Source organism: Heliangelus exortis, chromosome 8, assembly GCF_036169615.1.
Source record: "Heliangelus exortis chromosome 8, bHelExo1.hap1, whole genome shotgun sequence".
NCBI classification, from domain to species: Eukaryota; Metazoa; Chordata; class Aves; order Apodiformes; family Trochilidae; genus Heliangelus; species Heliangelus exortis.
In genome coordinates this window covers 8,737,344-8,754,603 of record NC_092429.1, presented here as the reverse complement: position 1 = coordinate 8,754,603, position 17,260 = coordinate 8,737,344, and the positions used below count along the sequence as shown (strand labels likewise).

General features: G+C 45.7%; 1 protein-coding gene across 1 annotated transcript; it reads right to left on the bottom strand.

Moving 5' to 3' along the window:
• Positions 1-5,933: 5,933 nt before the first annotated feature.
• ATPAF1 (ATP synthase mitochondrial F1 complex assembly factor 1) lies at positions 5,934-16,361 on the bottom strand. Its single transcript, XM_071750217.1, has 9 exons — positions 16,136-16,361; positions 15,505-15,613; positions 14,873-14,923; positions 14,077-14,139; positions 12,624-12,674; positions 10,788-10,835; positions 8,119-8,214; positions 7,459-7,566; positions 5,934-6,518 (listed from the first exon to the last, which is right to left on the bottom strand). The coding sequence occupies exons 1-9, from the start codon at positions 16,318-16,320 to the stop codon at positions 6,324-6,326; spliced, it is 906 nt and encodes a 301-aa protein (XP_071606318.1). The 5' UTR covers positions 16,321-16,361; the 3' UTR covers positions 5,934-6,323.
• Between the last annotated feature and the right edge of the window lie 899 nt (positions 16,362-17,260).

Here is a 17,260-nt window from a genome sequence, read left to right as displayed (position 1 = left end):
TGGGATGGTCGGGACTCAGCTCCGGGGTGGGGATGTGAAAGTGGGGGTGCACCCCACGTGCGATGCTTAGGGGTGTTGTGGTGAGGTGGGAAGCAGCAGCACGGCCTCGGTGCTCTCCCATCTTTCCCAGGGGAGCAGGAGAGGTGAGATGAGATGCAAACGTTGCTGGAGACGCCTGCGAATTGTTTGGCAGGGCTCTAATGAGGGAAACGTTCCTAGGTTTTGCTTTAATGTGTGTTAAGGCTCAGGTGCAGCCAAGCATTTGTAGGTGATAGGGCAAGGTAGGAGTAAAGAGCAGCAGAAGTGTGAGAAAGGAAACCACAAACCCAGCAGCCTGAGACGAGAGGAGGATCTGCCCGCTGGGGTGGGTCTGCTGGAAGCAGGAGGGTTTAGGCTGAGGATTTGCCTCCCTGGACCCCCCCTGGCTTCTCCTCCTACTGCAGCCATGGATTTACCTTCCAACTTCATGCAGCCTGTACCCTCAGGACACATCTCTGCAGGTCCCAACTCATTCCCCTGGAACGGGGTTCTCAGCTCCAGGCAATGCCAGCATTTGCCCTTGAGGCACAATGTGTAGAGACAGTCTTGAAAAATAAAGTTACCTGGCAAATATCCTTGATGATCCAGCAGCCTCCTGGAGCAGACAGCTGTGAGGGAGCTCAGTATGGGCCCTGCAGGGCATTTGCTTTCCCTTCCTTCCTCTCCCTGTGCTGGTTTTGTGCAGGTGCAACAGAAAGCATTTGTCACCTGCAGCAGCACCTTATTAGGAGCAAAGGAGACATCAGGGGGCCTGCAGCATCTGACAACAGCCACTAGCAGATTGCCTTTGGACAGAGCCAGAGGGAACCAGGGCTCTAGCAGGGCTGAATGTCTGCTGGTGTTGTCTAGCACACCCTGGCAGCCCCTTGCTTTCCTACCTGTCCCCATCTGGGATGTGGCTGAAGGGCTACCCGTGATTCATCCATCCATGGCACCCATCGCAATGTGAGGTGGCTGAGATGCTCCCCACCTACAGCACCTTTCTGCAGAGAATGTAAAACCTGGAGGTGGAGTTCCCTGGATGCTCAGCTCCTGGGACAGGAGGGAAGCACACACTGATGAATTTCTGTCAGGCTGCTTCCCACCACGATCGTCAGCTGATTCAATCCAACAGCCATAAACCTGAAAACACAGGCGTGTACATCCTCCTCCCCAGGACCTGCAGGCATTGCGGATGGTCTCAGACCAAAGAAACACCCTGAAAACCAGGATCCAACCCAAGGAGAACAGCAGGGTCCTCCTGGCCACCAGCAAGGTGAACAATTAAATAAATTTGGTATACAAGTCTCCTTGGACCTGATGCATGGAGAACCATCAAGGTTTATGCACAATTATTGAAGGAGTTTCATGATACCACTGCAGGGTTCAGGCAGCTTTACAAAGCCATTTTTTGCTCGCTGGGGGAGAATCCCTGATGCTGGGTGCTCCCTGCTTGCACATGGCAGCCAGCCAGAGTCCCAGCAAGGGCTGAGCAGTGCTCCTGTCCTCCACCCCAGGGACCCAGCAAGCACCAGTGTCCAAGGTCCTCCTCAAGGGATGGAGGAAACCACAAAATGTCTGTGGACCTCGTGAGCTGGAAGCAGAGGTCTGCAGAACAGATGAAACAGCTAGTGCCAAGCCAGGAGGAAACTTTCAACTGAAATCCCAGCAAAAAAAAGCAGCACAAATCCAAAATTGAGGGGCCTTGGCTATATAGCAAAGGTCCCAGAGGGAACTCACAGCCAGGATTTACATCCAGATGAGATGGAGCCAAAATACTTGGAGGCGAGATGGGGTCCTCCCACCCTCAGTGTTCTGGAGCCAGAGGGGCCCGGAAAACAGCAAAAGGGTTGGAGTTGCATCAGCTGCAGCCCTGCAAGTCCAGCATGGTCAGCAGCATCTCCTGGCCAGGCAGGTGCCCCCTCGCCTGAAGCTTTGAAAATTTTGCATAGCAGAGAGCCCAAGGGCCCCAAACCACCCTGGGTCCCAGCTGTGGGAAATGGATGGCAGGAATCACTTGGGAAAGAGGAAAAGGTCCGAGGGACAAGTTTGGGGCAGGAGGGACAAGTTATTGTGCAAAGGGCATTTGTCTGCCCCGGAGGAAGGAAGAAGGGGGTTGGCCCTGTTCCTGCAGGCAGGTGCATGGCTGAATTTATCTGAGGGGAAGGAAGCAGGGAAGGAAGGAAGCAAGCCCAGAGTGCTGGGTGGCTCCATCAGACCTCACGGGCAGTCAGTCAGTCATGGAAAGAGGCCCAACAACCATGTGGCTTTGCACAGTTGGGCAGGACACAGCTGCACCAAGAGGGTGGGAGTGCAGTGAGCCCCCCAACAGCTGCCATGCCATGTTGGGCTCTCCCCATGCACAGCAGGCACCCTGCTGGCACTGCACCCCACTGGCACTGCACCTCAGTGGACAGGGAGATGCTTGTTCCAAGACAGGGTCTGAAGGCTCCACAAGCCTGTGCAGACCACAGGACAGAGCAAAAGGGAGCACTGGGTTTGCTCCAGTTATTCCCAAAGAGGTGAAGAACATGCCCAGAAAAGTCTGCATGGGATATGTAGCATCAGGAATAGCTCCCCCTCCTTGCTCCACCAAGCCCTGTACAAGCTCAGAGATGAGGAATGGGAACTTCCTCAGACACAGATCATAGGGGACTGGGGTCCTGCAGACTCTCAAGTGCAGAGAAAAAAACAGGGACAGATGAAAAAGGAGTAGAGTCAGCTTTTAAGTGAGGGTAAGAACATAATCCTTCAATCTGCACTTCCATGACTGTTCTGACAACCACCTTTCACAAACCTGGGTGTCTCCCTGTGGAGCAGGATGGGCTCTGGGCTTCCTGCTGCTGTGGAGGTTGCTAACAACAGCCTCTGGCTGCAAAGCTTGCTCCACTGCTCCTAGCAGGAGCTGCTGCCACATCCCAGGCTCCAGGCTCCCCTCCAACTGCAGGCAGACCACAGGCAGCCCAGAAGGAAGGAGATGCCTCCTGCAGTACCTGGTTCAACTGAGAAGACCCTGGTCCACATATGGCTGGAAACCACAGCAAAGCAACCTGGAAAACTATTGTAGGATGTTTGTCCTCCCTAAGGCAGCTCATCTAGGATCTAGAACAACCAGGCTGGAGAACTGTTGTCTGAGTGCAGCCCACCACAATATTAACCCTATAGGAGCAGCATGGGCATCCATCCAGGTAGATGTCTTCTAGCACAAATCTCACCCCCAGCTCGCAAAGCTGAGCTGACAGGCTCATGCAAAGTGTGTGCTGGTAGCTCAGAATAAGGAAACAAACCTTCCCTCTAGTGGCCACACAGCCTCCCAGTCTCCCAGCTGCCTTCCCTCCCCAGGCCAAGACCAACAGTGCTGTTGTCACCAGCTCTGTGGCCCAACACAGATCCTAAGAGGATCAAATGTACAAACACTGCAGCTACAGTGTGCTACAAGTGCATCCCAGGCACTGGTGAAGCCACACAGCCACCAGAGGCTGCTGGCAAGGACAGTTTTTGGGGCCAGTTCCTCAGCTGAGTTACTCACCCTTGCAGCGAGTGTTGAGTGGGACCAACAATCAGGCCTCGAGTTTCCCTTGGGCCTCGTTATTTTTGGCTTTTTATCCCAGTTTCAGCCTCATCTCCACCACAGCAGCAGCCAGCACAGAGGTGACTGCACTACTCAACACAGTGAGTACACACAGTGAGCACACACCTTGACCCAGGCAATCCCAAAAGGACCAAGAGTTCCCACTTCCCAGGAGGGGGTGCAACCTCCAGCTTTGCAAAGCTCTCCTCTGTCTCCCTGCATTGCACACACGCACCTACAAGCCCAACCATTCCTTTGCTCCTGGGGGAGATCCAATCAGCACCAGATCACTGACACCAAGTCAGCCATTTCTGGGCCAAGTGGTCTCATCCTGTCACAAGGGTTAACGTGTCACAGCGTGCACTTCGAGGCACAAAAATTAAAAGCCATTCCAATACATGCAACACAAGGTATTTTTCCTTGCCCTCATTTGGCCATTTCTGTTTTTCTTTAAAGAAGTTCTTAGAAAGAAGTTTCTTAGCTTGTGATTAATCACATGATGGGTTGAAAAAAAACAAACAACACTGAAAATTACAGGTAATGACTGCTACAGCCTTTACCAAGGGCTTCAGCCTTTTTAGCTCAGGAAGAGGCTCAGATGTAAATTTGAAGAGCCTTGAATTTCACTCTTTTTGCCCATTACTCTTTGAGATGTTGTATTATAGCTGAATAGAGCAACTTTGACTTCTTCAAAGCAAGAACTGAATAATGAATCAAAACTGCCTTTTTTTCAGCTGAAGGAAAAATGGAGCATGAATGCCAGAAAAGAGAAATAGAAAGGCTGTTTAATAAAGGTGATTTGCTGTTCAGATTACAACAGCCCTATCCACGTGTCCTCTGATTACTCCCCTGCTATGCAGGGACTCACAGACCCAACACAACCAGCAATAAAAAGAAGACATTAGCAGGGAGCAAGACCATCTCCTTGCAGCAGAGCCCCAGATGTGGTTGTTCTAGAAACATCTTTATAATTTCCTGAACGGACAGGAGCTGACACCCAATGTATACAAGTTGCTGCTTGTACAGTCCCCAGCTATAAACCTTATTTTCTCCCTGTGGTGCTCAGCTGAGCAGCATTCATGTCCAAAGAATGGGCTGAGAAAGTGTGGAGTGACAGCAAGGATTACAGCATCAGGCTCCTCCTACAAGTGCACCAGCAAACAGACTGTGAGAGCCCTCCACAATTAACTGAACTTCTCCATCAGGTCATGGGTAAGGGTAGCAGAGAAAATCTGCTTCCAGCTTTGCCCAAAACCAAAAGGGTTTCCTCAGAAAGGCAAGCTGCCCATCCTTCTCACTCCCATTTCTTTGGCAAAGTAAGTAATGCTTTCCAGCTTCAGCAGGCTGATGGGAAGAGATGCAATGTGGTCTGGAGAAAACAGGTGAGTGCCAGGGATTTCACTGGATTATGGGAAATACTTCAGTATTGCCCCAGAGAAGCTCCTGCTGTCCTCTGTTCACTGGTCTGTGTAGCAGTGGTGTGCTGGTAACCCACGCACAGGCTGCACATCACTGAGCACTGCTGCAGCATGCCCTGGGCCACAGACACACTGCCTGCCTCTGCAGGGAATGAAAATGAGAAGCTTAAAGCACAAAATTTTGGGATTCTTTTGTTGAAGGCAGGTTTCAAAAAGACCCACAACAAAACAAAACAAAACAAAACAAAACAAAACAAAACAAAACAAAACAAAACCACCCAAACCAAAACCCACAAACAAAAAAACAAACGAAAAAAAAAAAAACCCCAAACCAAAAAACCTGATCTGTAGCCCTTAAGAGCCAGATTCATGCCATGACAGCTGTGTTAAAGCTGCTGTGCATAGTCACACTAATTAATTTCTTCATGAATTGTCACTTAGCACTTGAGAAACCAGTTGGTGGCTCTAGCTTTGTTACTGTGCAATTCCATCTTCCTTTTACTGGATAGCAGCTTTCCCAAAATGAGAACAAGAGCTACTTTCTATCCCTCCAAACACCCAATGTAGAGTTACCTGGCTAGGTGCCACTCTGAGAAAAGCTGATTTCTCTACACTATTAAAAATATACAATAAGAAAACCATATTTATAATATCCTACTCCTCAAGAAAAACATCTCTTAAGACAGTAATGCAGCAATGGGATAAAATTAATATATCAATTAAGAAGCACAGAATTTCCAGATCAAACATAGTCACTCTTTTTTAATCCTGAGAAAAAACAGAGGCCACAGAGGCCATCTATGTAAGGAACCTCACACAGAAAATAACAAAGAGGACTCTGTTCCAGAGCATCATTCCTATTCTCTGTTCTTGATGGACTAGCCTGTAAAAATTCCACACAGATTAGAAAGCATTGGACCATGCAATTATAATGGTGGAGGGCATTTAAAATGCATTTAGTGAGGAGAAACAATGATTGTTATCTCTCTCCTGATGTCAATACAGGCCATTACATAGCTTCCCTTCTGTCACTTTATTTCAGATTTCAAAAACAGAGCATGCAGCAATAAGTTACAGGATGGGGAAAATGGCTCATTCTGATGAAGTTACACTGAAGTACAGGGCCCCACTTTGGCAATTTGTTGTCATTCAAATGGCCCGAGTCCTCATCTTGCATCAGTGCCAGACAGGCTTGATTATCACTCTCCCAGGATCCTTCCTGTGGCCAAACCAAATTCCTAAAACAGAAGAGACAGAACCACTCCATCTAGGAACTCCCAGCCTGCTGCTGGCTGACTCTGGCTGCCAGTCAGGCTCTATGGCTTCTCAGAAACCTGACCAGGTCTCAGTTCTCTTCCAAGTCCACTCTGCTCAAGCTCAGCTATAACTGACATATACTTAAATTCATTGGATCTGTGGTTGAAGGTCTCCACCAGTTCATAGGTCTCAGAACGATCAGTTGCATAGAAAAGCTGCACCTGATTGGCCAGGCACTGAGCTTCATGGACCACCTGCCAGGGAAAACAAAGAAGGTGTCACCAGGGGGGGTTTGTTGTGTTTGAGCACACCTGTGAGAAAAGAGACTTCAGGCTGCAGAGCTGCAGTGCTACTCATAAAATGACAATTCCAGGTCACCCTCCTTTAGCAAATCTCTTAACAAACCACCTCTTGTTCCTGCCCTACTTACACACTGGAGCACCCTGCTTTTAAACTCCTCTCCTGCTGAGCATACACCTCAGAGGTCAAAGAGGTCTCTCGTGATCCCTGACACCTCTAAGGCACCAAAGTCTCATCCTTCCCTCCTTGCAGTTGACCCGTTTGCAAAAATTGTTTACTCTGAGACAGAGCAGGGCAAATGCATCACCAGTGCCTCCTCTGCACATTGTTTCAGAACTGGATTCAGCAGGACAATTAGCAGTGGGATGTCTTAGTTACCTTGTTCCACCTGTATAATCCCCAGTGCTCTCAGTCCTACCACTGTTATGCTACAGGCATGCAAATAACACACCCACATGGAGGGGAAAGAGCACAGGCACACAGAAACCTAACACAAAGCTCTGGAGATCTAATCTGACAAGTGGCATTAAGCTTCAGAACACTGTTATAACTTGTTGGCAAGTAGAAACAGGTTTCATCTAAATTTGCTTCCATTAATAAGAAAAACCCAGAAGAATTTATTTTTTTCTTTTTCACAACAATAAACTGTAATACCCAAAGTAACAAAGGGGGAAAAAAAATAATGCATGAGCTGCAATCACCAGACCAGAACAGACAAAAGACTGATAATTTCCTTCTAGCTTACCCTAGTATTAAGTACATTAGGTTAAAGAAACCTAGTAAAATGGTTATTTGGGAAAGGGATTTTTAAAGACTTCAGCTTGCTTTTAGTTCAAAACAGTAGGAAGAGCTGCAGCATAAAATGAAAGAAGCTAATAAGCAAATTTCTCTTACCAAGAACTTGGAGTCCATTTCTGCTGTCATTAGTACTATCCCTTTCTCCTCCTGTAGCTCAGGATAATGGTACAAGACCAACTGGCTGGGAGCAGTTTCACCTTGGGTCTGAAGGAGATAAAAGAAACTCAGCCAATTAAAGAACTTCAGCTCTTTGGCACATTTGGAAGCTTTACTACAAAACTTTTGAGCATTAACTGCTAAGGAGGCAATCATTTTGGGGGCTTAAAGGGTCAGTTCTACTTAAAAATTCTTTTTTTCCAGGTATTTACAGAGAAGAAGGGATTTGCAGAATTAGGTTGGGCTTTTTCTTGTCTAAAGACCAATTTGTATATAAAAGAACACAGCTTCAAAAAAGACATTTCACTTCACAGCATCTACTGGCACTTCAAGTACCTTGCACAAACTGCTCTAAGGAGTTTGGTTCTTGCTTCAATTTTGAGACTGACTTCTACCTAATTCTTCTTTAGATGAGACACTTAATACCTGTGAATTTACTGATTTACCCATAATTAATTTTCAGATTTACTCATAATTACTGGCAGTTTTCCCCTGATTGTTCTTTTCAATTTAAGACAATCTGACATATTACATACTGTAATATGCTCACATATTTCTGGATCCTAAGCCATTTGATGACTTTCTGTTTCAACCACTCACCTGAATGTTTATTAATGAAGTGAAGTGCAATTCTGGTCCTGACCACTGCCCCACAAAGAACTCATAGCCTTCTTTTCTTGGCAAAGCATAGAGAAACTGCAGAGAAACGAAAAGTAATTCTCCCTCTCATAAAACAAAATGGTGCCTGTGTCACCCTGGCCTCCAGGATAAACTCTTCAGCAAAAGAATTGCAACAGAAAACCATGTTTCTTTGCCCTCCCCCAAGAGTGATGGAACAGCAGGAACCAGGTTTCAAAACCAAGAATAGGACAGCATTAACCTCATCAGTATTATTTTGTTGGCACATGTTTGTATCATTATTATGAGAGACAAAGAAAAGGATAGGATGGTGGAAAGCATTCAGACTCTGATGTTTTCATTCACTTTTAAAAAACAGTGAATAGTGAATAGCAGAAATAGTCAAATATTATATAAGAAGCATTCAGAGTTTGCAATCCCCTGGTTTCACAACTGTTCCAGAACAGGCAGCAAGAATTTTCTCTCTAGAGACTTCAGGTCTATTTGGATTCATAGGCCAGGTATGTGCTCATCTTCCAACACCAAGGGAATGACAGCATGGGAGCAGAAAGCAAGCAGGATACCTGACTAAATGCCAACACATGGTACAGAAATGCATTGAAAGCTATAAAAAATTTTCCAAGCTCCAAGTAGCTGGGGAAGCCATTTATACCTGACCTCACTGTTGGCAACAGGATCAATCCATCAGCTCAGTAGTTTCCAGTTCTGATCTACAAAAGTACTCCTGGCTAAGTCTAGCTACTTGGTTTTCATAAAGCAGAGAACCATTTCTTTTCTGTCTCAGGACCCTGAAATTTGCACAAAATCCACGCTTCAGAGCACAGATTATTGTAAAAACATTAATTTCAAGAGAAAACAATACTAATCCAGCAGCATGTGGTACAAAACTGCAGAAAGATACCCTTTATAGTATAGATACCCTGGTTTATAGTTTACCTTCTTCAAAGCAACAACCTGCTCATTCACACAGGATTAATTAAAGCTTACAAGATATCCACCAACACACGTGAGAAGCAGTGAACCCAAATCTTGGGAATCCACTCATCTCTCAAGTAACCATATTACACATTCTCAGCCTTTTATACTCTGGCAGGCTGACTTATACCCAAGACACAACCCACAGGGTTATTTATTCTGTATCTCTAATAAAGGGCTTGACAACACTCAATTCCCCCCTTCCTTCCCACCACAGCACTGAATTACAACGTTCTGCAGCAGAACAGACACTACTCAGCTTTGCAGCACATGCCACACAGTCTTTTTTGACAACTCACACTCCCCTAGAGACAGAGATGCATTATTTGTGCAACACGCTGCCTGCCCACTACGGCTTCCACACAAACAGCTCATGCCAGCTGCTACCTCTGACACATCACCAGTGTGGTGGAGCACACGTGTGCTCAGGAGAAGCAGACTAATAAATGAAAAGGTTCCTGTCATTCTGTGAACAGAATCATAGAATCATAGAATTGGCTGGGTTGGAAGGGACCTCAGAGATCACCAAGTCCAACCCTTGATCCACTACTGCTGCAGTTACCAGACCATGGCACTGAGTGCCACATCCAGTCTCTGGATAACATCTGGATAACTCTGGATGTCATCCTAACATACTGACTTCTTGCCTTTTTCCCTTTCAGATACCCCTGCCTATCTTCACTACCAGTGAATGAACATAAAGAGAAGCAACTCGCACCAACCACAAGACAGAGAATTCACTTTCTCCACATACATGCAACACCTCATTACGGTGACACGGAGCTACAGCTAAAACCAGTTTCTCCCAGTCAAAGCAAGGATGCTTTATGCAATAAGGAAAGATATGAGGGACCATCGTATCGAGGTCCTGGAGCAGGTCCAAAGGAGGCAACTGGGCTGGTGAAGGGACTCGAGCACAGATCCTATGAGGAGAGGCTGAGGGAGCTGGAGGTGTTCAGCCTGGAGAAGAGGAGGCTCAGAGGAGACCTCATCACTCTCTACAACTCCCTGAAAGGAGGTTGGAGCCAGGGGGGGTTGGGCTCTTTTCCCAGGCAACCCTCAGCAAGACAAGAGGGCACAAGAGGTCTCAAGTTGTGCCAGGGGAGGTTTAGGTTGGATATTAGAAAGAATTTCTTTACTGAGAGGGTGATCAGACATTGGAATGGGCTGCCCCAGGAAGTGGTGGATTCTCCACACCTGGAGATATTTAAAAAGAGACTGGATGTGGCACTCAGTGCCATGGGCTGGGAACTGCAGCGGGAGTGGATCAGGGGTTGGACTTGATGATCTCTGAGGTCCCTTCCAACCCAGCCAATTCTATGATTCTATGATTTAGGGTTAGGTTTAACCCCAAGACATCAATTAATGGAAACCAGAGGCATGGAGCTGAATCTGTTCCCCGGGACAACTGGGCTCCTGTTTCTGAACACCACATCACTTGTATCTAGATACCTGATACAAAGATCTAACTGTGTAATACATATGAAGAGCCAATGCTTTTACCAGAACACAAAGAGAAATATTTGAACACCTGAAAATCAAGCTGATAAAATGAGGCTGAATACAGGAATGTCAAAAGTTTGTACTTTGGGCTTTACAGAGGAGAAATGCATTACAGCTCTGCATCCACACACTGCAGTCTCTGCCATACGTACCGATGGACACTTCTGGGCTCTCTTCCACATTAAATCAAATTTCTCTGCCTTTGGGAAGAAGAAAGAAGAATTCAATTTTCACAACAAAAATTAGGTTTCAGAGTTATTCAGAATCACCTTAACCTTCACAAGGCACAGCTTCCATCTACAGAAGGTCTCACGCTGTGGGAAAGGTTAAAATTGAGAGTGCAGGATGTTGTTAGTTCTGAGATGCCCGAATGCCACTGGTACCTCATTTTAACAGTGCTGTCTCTGAGATGCAGCAGTGCACTCCTTTGATCCAAAGCTTTATTTCTTGGAGGTGGGGGACTCATACTTAAGTTATGACTTTTTTCTTTAACAGCTCCAGGGCATTGTGTGGTGCCAACAGTTGAGCAGGATGCCACACCCCAGCCCCAGCCCAGATTTTACATCCTATTCATCTGCTCTTCAGTATTAAAAAACAGCCCTGAGAGTTACTCAAATAACATATTTACTTCTTAGCTTTCTATTAACACCACAGATACTTTTGGTCATCCCTGATGAAACCTGGGAAGCTCGTTCATGTGTCCTCTGTGTTCCCTCAAATCTTTTGCCTGCTCTTCTTCTCTTGCCAGCACCATATATTAATACCTACTCCAAGCTCCTCATGAAAGAAAACACACACCATTTATCAACACAAAATTCCTACGTGTGTGTTTTTGAGCAATGGAGGATTATGCAAGGCCTTTCTTCCAGCCAACAAAAAGCTTCTGGCAAAAGGAGTTTCCCTCCCACTCTCCCCTGATGACACCATGAACTGCTTCAATGTGCCCAGGATCTGGTTTGCATTAAAAGCTTTCAAAGCTCCTCTAAAACAATCCCCCAAAGAACAGTGCCAGGCCCACTAATGAAAGATCTACATTCTTAACTGGAGTCCCTGGCTTTGGCCCTCTGCTACACTAAATGTCCAATTTCAACTATTTTCACAACATCCACATATTGGGAAAACTGAAAGATGAAGCTGCTGGACTTCAAACCCTATGTCACCATCCAGCACTTCATACATTTCAGATAGAGCCTCCCACCCACCCCAGCTGCAGCTCAAAGAGTCAAACACAATTGCAAATCAGAGCCCAGATCTAAATGAGGTTTCAAGAACTCAAAGAAAAAAACCACAGCTCATGCCCAGCTGTGAAAAGGCAGATTTAAGAGATCTTGATCACATAAGAGATTCTTAGGCAAAGAATAAAAAGAAATCCCCCAAGCAAAAAAAAAAAATGCCTTCAGCCTAACACAGATTAACAACAATTAACATCTGCTGAAGTTATCAGGAATAAGAAGTATGATCTTATCACAGGAAGCACCCTGCAGTCTCAATGAAAGACAGTGCTGCCAATAATTTTAACTGTATGAAAGTAATTCCTAAGTGATTGGCCATGTGCAAGTTATTAGCCAAGTGCTCTAATACTGCCACATTCAACTGGAGTTAGTTGTCCCTGCTGCAGGGAAGAGAGGAAAGAAATGAGCAAGTCTGAGAAAAAATGATGTGAAAATTCAAATGCTTCCTTAATGCTGGGGCCCTGCAAAGAATATTGGGTATTCATAATAAAAAATGCTTGGAAATTCAAGCCAGGCATGCAGAGAAAGTTACTGGTTTTACTGAGACTGATGTAAGTGAAAAAAAAAAAGGATACACGTTTTTGGAAACAAAACCCTTTATTTGGGGCAATAAAATCACTCAATCTGGAAAGAAAGGGAGTTCTTGAAACCTCATTTTCCTTCAGTGGTTGCTTTTAAAAGCAACAGAATTGAAGCTGGAAAAGAAGGCTTTGCACACTGGCCTTTCAAGGGCATAACTACAGGGGAATAACTTACAGGAATAACAGCATAAACAGTGTCTTTTGCAGAAAAATACTGATTCCAAATCTGTGGGAAACAAAAGATACAGTTAAATCATTTAGCAGTCATATAAAATGCTTTAGAAATAATTCCATTTGTCAAGTAACCCTGTTAAGTACATTGGGAAGTAATTTTTCAATCAAGCCTGGCTGACTTTCCTGCTAATGCAATCCACTTCTCCTAAGGTTCCAGAGGACTTGTACCAAGAGATTCCAAGGAGGTAGCAGAAAAAAGCAGTGGGCTCAGAGGCAACTCAACATCTACTGCCCATCTGAAGAGCTTGTTACATTTTTTCCCCAACAATCACAATAATGTTTTCTAGAGGGTTTCAGTGGTTTTTTTGTGTTGAGTGTGTTGTGGGTTTTTTTACTCAAGACCATACAAAATATTAAGATTTGCACAGTGCTCCTCTGTGTTCTTAATCCTTTTCTTCACCACAGAAGGATGGCAATACCTGTATAAAATATTTATATAAAAGCTCAAAGTCTTAAGAAATTGACAAGTACAGGTAAAAGGCTCAGGACTTTTTCAGTTGCTCTTCTCCATTCCTACATAACTAATGAGGATTGTCAGGAAAATGTTTAAACAATGGAATGGAAGCACTTGAACAAAACTCGTGAGTTATCAGCCCCTCTCCCTGCTGTACCTGGCTGCACACCCATCCCCACAGAGCACCCAGCTCAAGCTGTCAGGAAAGCAGTTGGGTTTCTGCTCTCCAAATTGTTCCAGAAAGCTCCTTCTTGTGTTCTGCTACCCACAGATGAGCATGCCAACACACTTTCTTGGCATAGAGTATCATCAGGATAAAAAATAAAACTCAGATCCAACAAAGCTGCATCAGTAAATGTGCAATAGCTGTGATGACTTGTAACCAGATAAAAGGGAACACAGTGCAAAGCCAAGCAGACACTGGGGAGAACAACCTGATTCACACTGCTCTGCAAACAGCCCCAACCACCTCCTTCTTACCCTAACCCACCTCAGTGTGAGGACAGCTGCTCCTGAATGAGATGCAAATAAAGCAAACAAAGGTATGAGGTGGCAAAAGCTTTGTTTTCATGCCTGCAGAACAGATGTAGCATTATCTCTAGAAGCTACTGGTAGGATTTCCCTTTAGCTGCCTTCAAACCTGACAGGAGCTTGTTAATGCCACTTCAACTGCTGCACATTAAATCAACAGTAAGAATTATACTTAATAGAGGCAGTTCCTGAGCAACAAAATCCAGATGTATCCTTAATCAAGTGGGTACATCCTGGGGGGACTTACCCATCAGTGAGAGCTTTAGCTTCTACTTCTGATATGCTGATATGCTTTTTATAAACAGACATCTGTAGCCATGTTTTATTTTTTTCAGTTTATAATTTCCATCCTCACATGTAGAGTACCACTGAGCACTGAAACAAACTTTAATCCATTTAAATCAATCACCTGTTTTATCTCCTCTGCTGATTTTCCTTTCACCATCTCAACATTAAGAATGGAATCAAGTGTCTGGAAGAGAAAGGATAAGGAATTTGGCACGGTGACAGTCCCCTGACTCAGGTGAGAATCCAGAACCAATGGGTGCAATTACAGACAACAAAATCAAGCTAGAGGAACTTAATTCAATTTACAGCATAATTTACTCCTCCTAATTGCCAAAGAAACTGGTAAATCATAAGCAGTAACACACTGAGAAGTGAATTCACACCCTGAGGCAGAATAGAAGAGATTCTGTCAGGATACAAAATGCTCTTTGCTCCAGCCATGCAGATCTCCAGTGAAGCTGGAAGAGGAGCTACAGCCTTCTGCCTTCAGCCACCTCAGACAGCTGCTCTGTTGGCAGATTTACACTGAGAGTTTATCAAAATACAAGAATGTGTAAGGGAATAAAACCCTTCCTCTGTCCCTCTGCTGGCTGTTCTCTGGAAATATATTTCCATGCTGCAAAGGCAGCTTAACTCTTTTTATTTATTACTGTGAGCACTGAGAACAGATTCCCTGACTTGTCAGAACTTCCAGGGTGTCAGAGAAAGGACAGGATAACAAAACCCCACAGTGCCAGGAGTATTAAGATTGAGCATGATCTCAGTAGTAAATTAAGATCTTTTACTCAAGTGCACCATAATGAACATTAATTTTATTTCAAGAAGGTCTTGGCTGAAGCACTGACAGCAGCAATACAAGTTAATTTACATCCTTGCCAAAAAAGTTCTCTCCTAACACTTAGGTTTGATTCCCTTACCTTATGCTTTGTGAATCCTCCCTTTGATGTCCTTGTGCCCAAGCCTTCTGCCTAGAAAAAAACAGTCTTTAGTTTTTATAGTTTAATACCATTAATTTCTCTTCCCTGCATAACATGCATCCTACATAGGAGCTCATGTTTAAGATACTTGAAGATCACTGCAGTAATTTTTTAAGAAAATACATGATTAACTAGAAGTAAATAAAAAGATAAGTAACTTTATGTGAATTTCAATTAATTAATTTCATTTCATTCATTAATGTGAATTTCAAGGCCAGGAAGTTTTAGATAAAAAGCAAACTATTTTGCATTTTTTGATCCAATACTACTGAACAGTTTTCTTGCATTCAGTAAAAAATATTATAAATGCAAGACCACATTGTTCCAGCTGACCAAACTAACCTGGAGCTAATTAGCACCTAAGGCCTCAAACACAGAATTCACAGTCTTAAAACCAAGCAAAATAATACCCTGGGATAATAATACCCTGGATAATATTTTTAGTCACCAGAGAATGAAACTCTTGGGCTCCTCACTAACAGGATCACAGTACGATTGCAGCATTATGCTGATCCTATCTAAATGTCATTGCAACTGTAACACATCTTAATTACAAAGAAAATTGGCCTTGCCTTTTCCTCCATGCACCTGACAAATTCTCCTTGCTTGGAATATCCCAGAGGCTGTTTTTTCACCTCATTTCTTTTTTCCATACGGGATTCAAACACGTCTGGACTGGATCTGAATGGGAAAAGGAATTGTTAACAGCTCTGGCTGATTAACATCGTTTGGCCTCTTAAAACGTTTATTTAGGTACTGATTCGTGTTCTAACTTAAAATTTTCAATTCTTATTACTAAAACTACTTCTTAGCAAACTGACCATGTTGGGAGACAACTCTGCCATTGACTTCGTGCAAACTACCTGTGAATTTCAGGGCGGCACTTGGCCTAAACTAATTAATTTTTAATTAATGGCCAGAGAAATTGAGGTTGCCCCATCCCTGGAAGTTCAAGACCAAGTTGGATGGGGCCTGCAGCAACCTGGCCTAGCGGGAGGTGTCCCTTGCCCATGGGGTTGGAACTGGATGATTTTCAGGGTCCCTTCCAACCTAAACCTTTCGGTGATGCTACATAATTCCTTATAACGGCGCAAAGCAAAAACACGGCCTCCCTCTTTTCAAAGTAACGCGGCAGCTCCCCCAAAAATCCTTCCTTGCCCTCAGGACCCGGCTTTACCCCCCACCCCCCCCGGCTTCCCGCACCTCCTTAGCTCCTGGATCTTATGTTGGTACTTCCTGTAGAACGGGTTCTCCTCCAGCGCCGCCTCTCCGGATCCGGACGCCGCCAGTTCCCGGCACGGCGGTGCCAGGAGCCCGAGGGGTCGGAGCGCTGCGCGGCTCCTCAGGGCCGTCCCCAGGCCCCAGGCCTGCACCAGCGGCCCCGCCATGACACAAACACCACCCCCCCCCTTCCCGCCCCGCTCGGTCCGTCCGCCACAGCGCTCCGCCCGCCCCGCCGCCCCGCCCCACCGTTCCGCCCCCCCGGAACGAAAGGGTGGGAACCGCAGAGCCTGGAAAGTTTTTATTCAGATGAATCAAAAGCTTCGGTACACGGTAAAAAGAGTGCGGAAAGGCACGAAGCCCCCCCATTGCTTTGCGGCTTTGCTCCTCGGAAAGGGCGGGGACTGAACGGGGTCACCCCGAAACCCCAGGAATCCAAGCCCAGAATGGCGGCCTCACAGCGCATCGCTTCGTTCCTGCGACAGCCCCGACTTGTCACTCGCACCCTCCCCTTTCTTCTGATTGCAGACATCACTTCTTTTCGTTAGGACTTGGCCCCCTGAAGAACCTCATGAGGTCCTTGCGGGAGAGTTTCTAACCTCAGCTTCCATCCCTGGGAGCCCGCGGGATGCAGGCGGGAGCTGCAGGAGGGAGAGATCGGGACAAGGGTGTTCAAGACACCCCTGGCTTTTGGGTCCTCTGCAGCCTGAACACAAGAGAGGGCAGAAAACCTTCTGCCAGCCAGCACTGGGGCTCTGGAAAGCACAGAGGATGGAGCAGAAATCCTGCTCAGTTTAGGAGGATATCGAGGTCCTGGAGCAGGTCCAAAGGAGGCAACTGGGCTGGTGAAGGGACTCGAGCACAGATCCTATGAGGAGAGGCTGAGGGAGCTGGGGGTGTTCAGCCTGGAGAAGAGGAGGCTCAGGGGAGACCTCATCACTCTCTACAACTCCCTGAAAAGAGGTTGGAGCCAGGGGGGAGTTGGTTTCTTTTCCCAGGCAACTCTCAGCAAGACAAGAGGGCACAAGAGGTCTCAAGTTGTGCCAGGGGAGGTTTAGGTTGGACATTAGAAAGAATTTCTTTACTGAGAGGGTGATCAGGCATTGG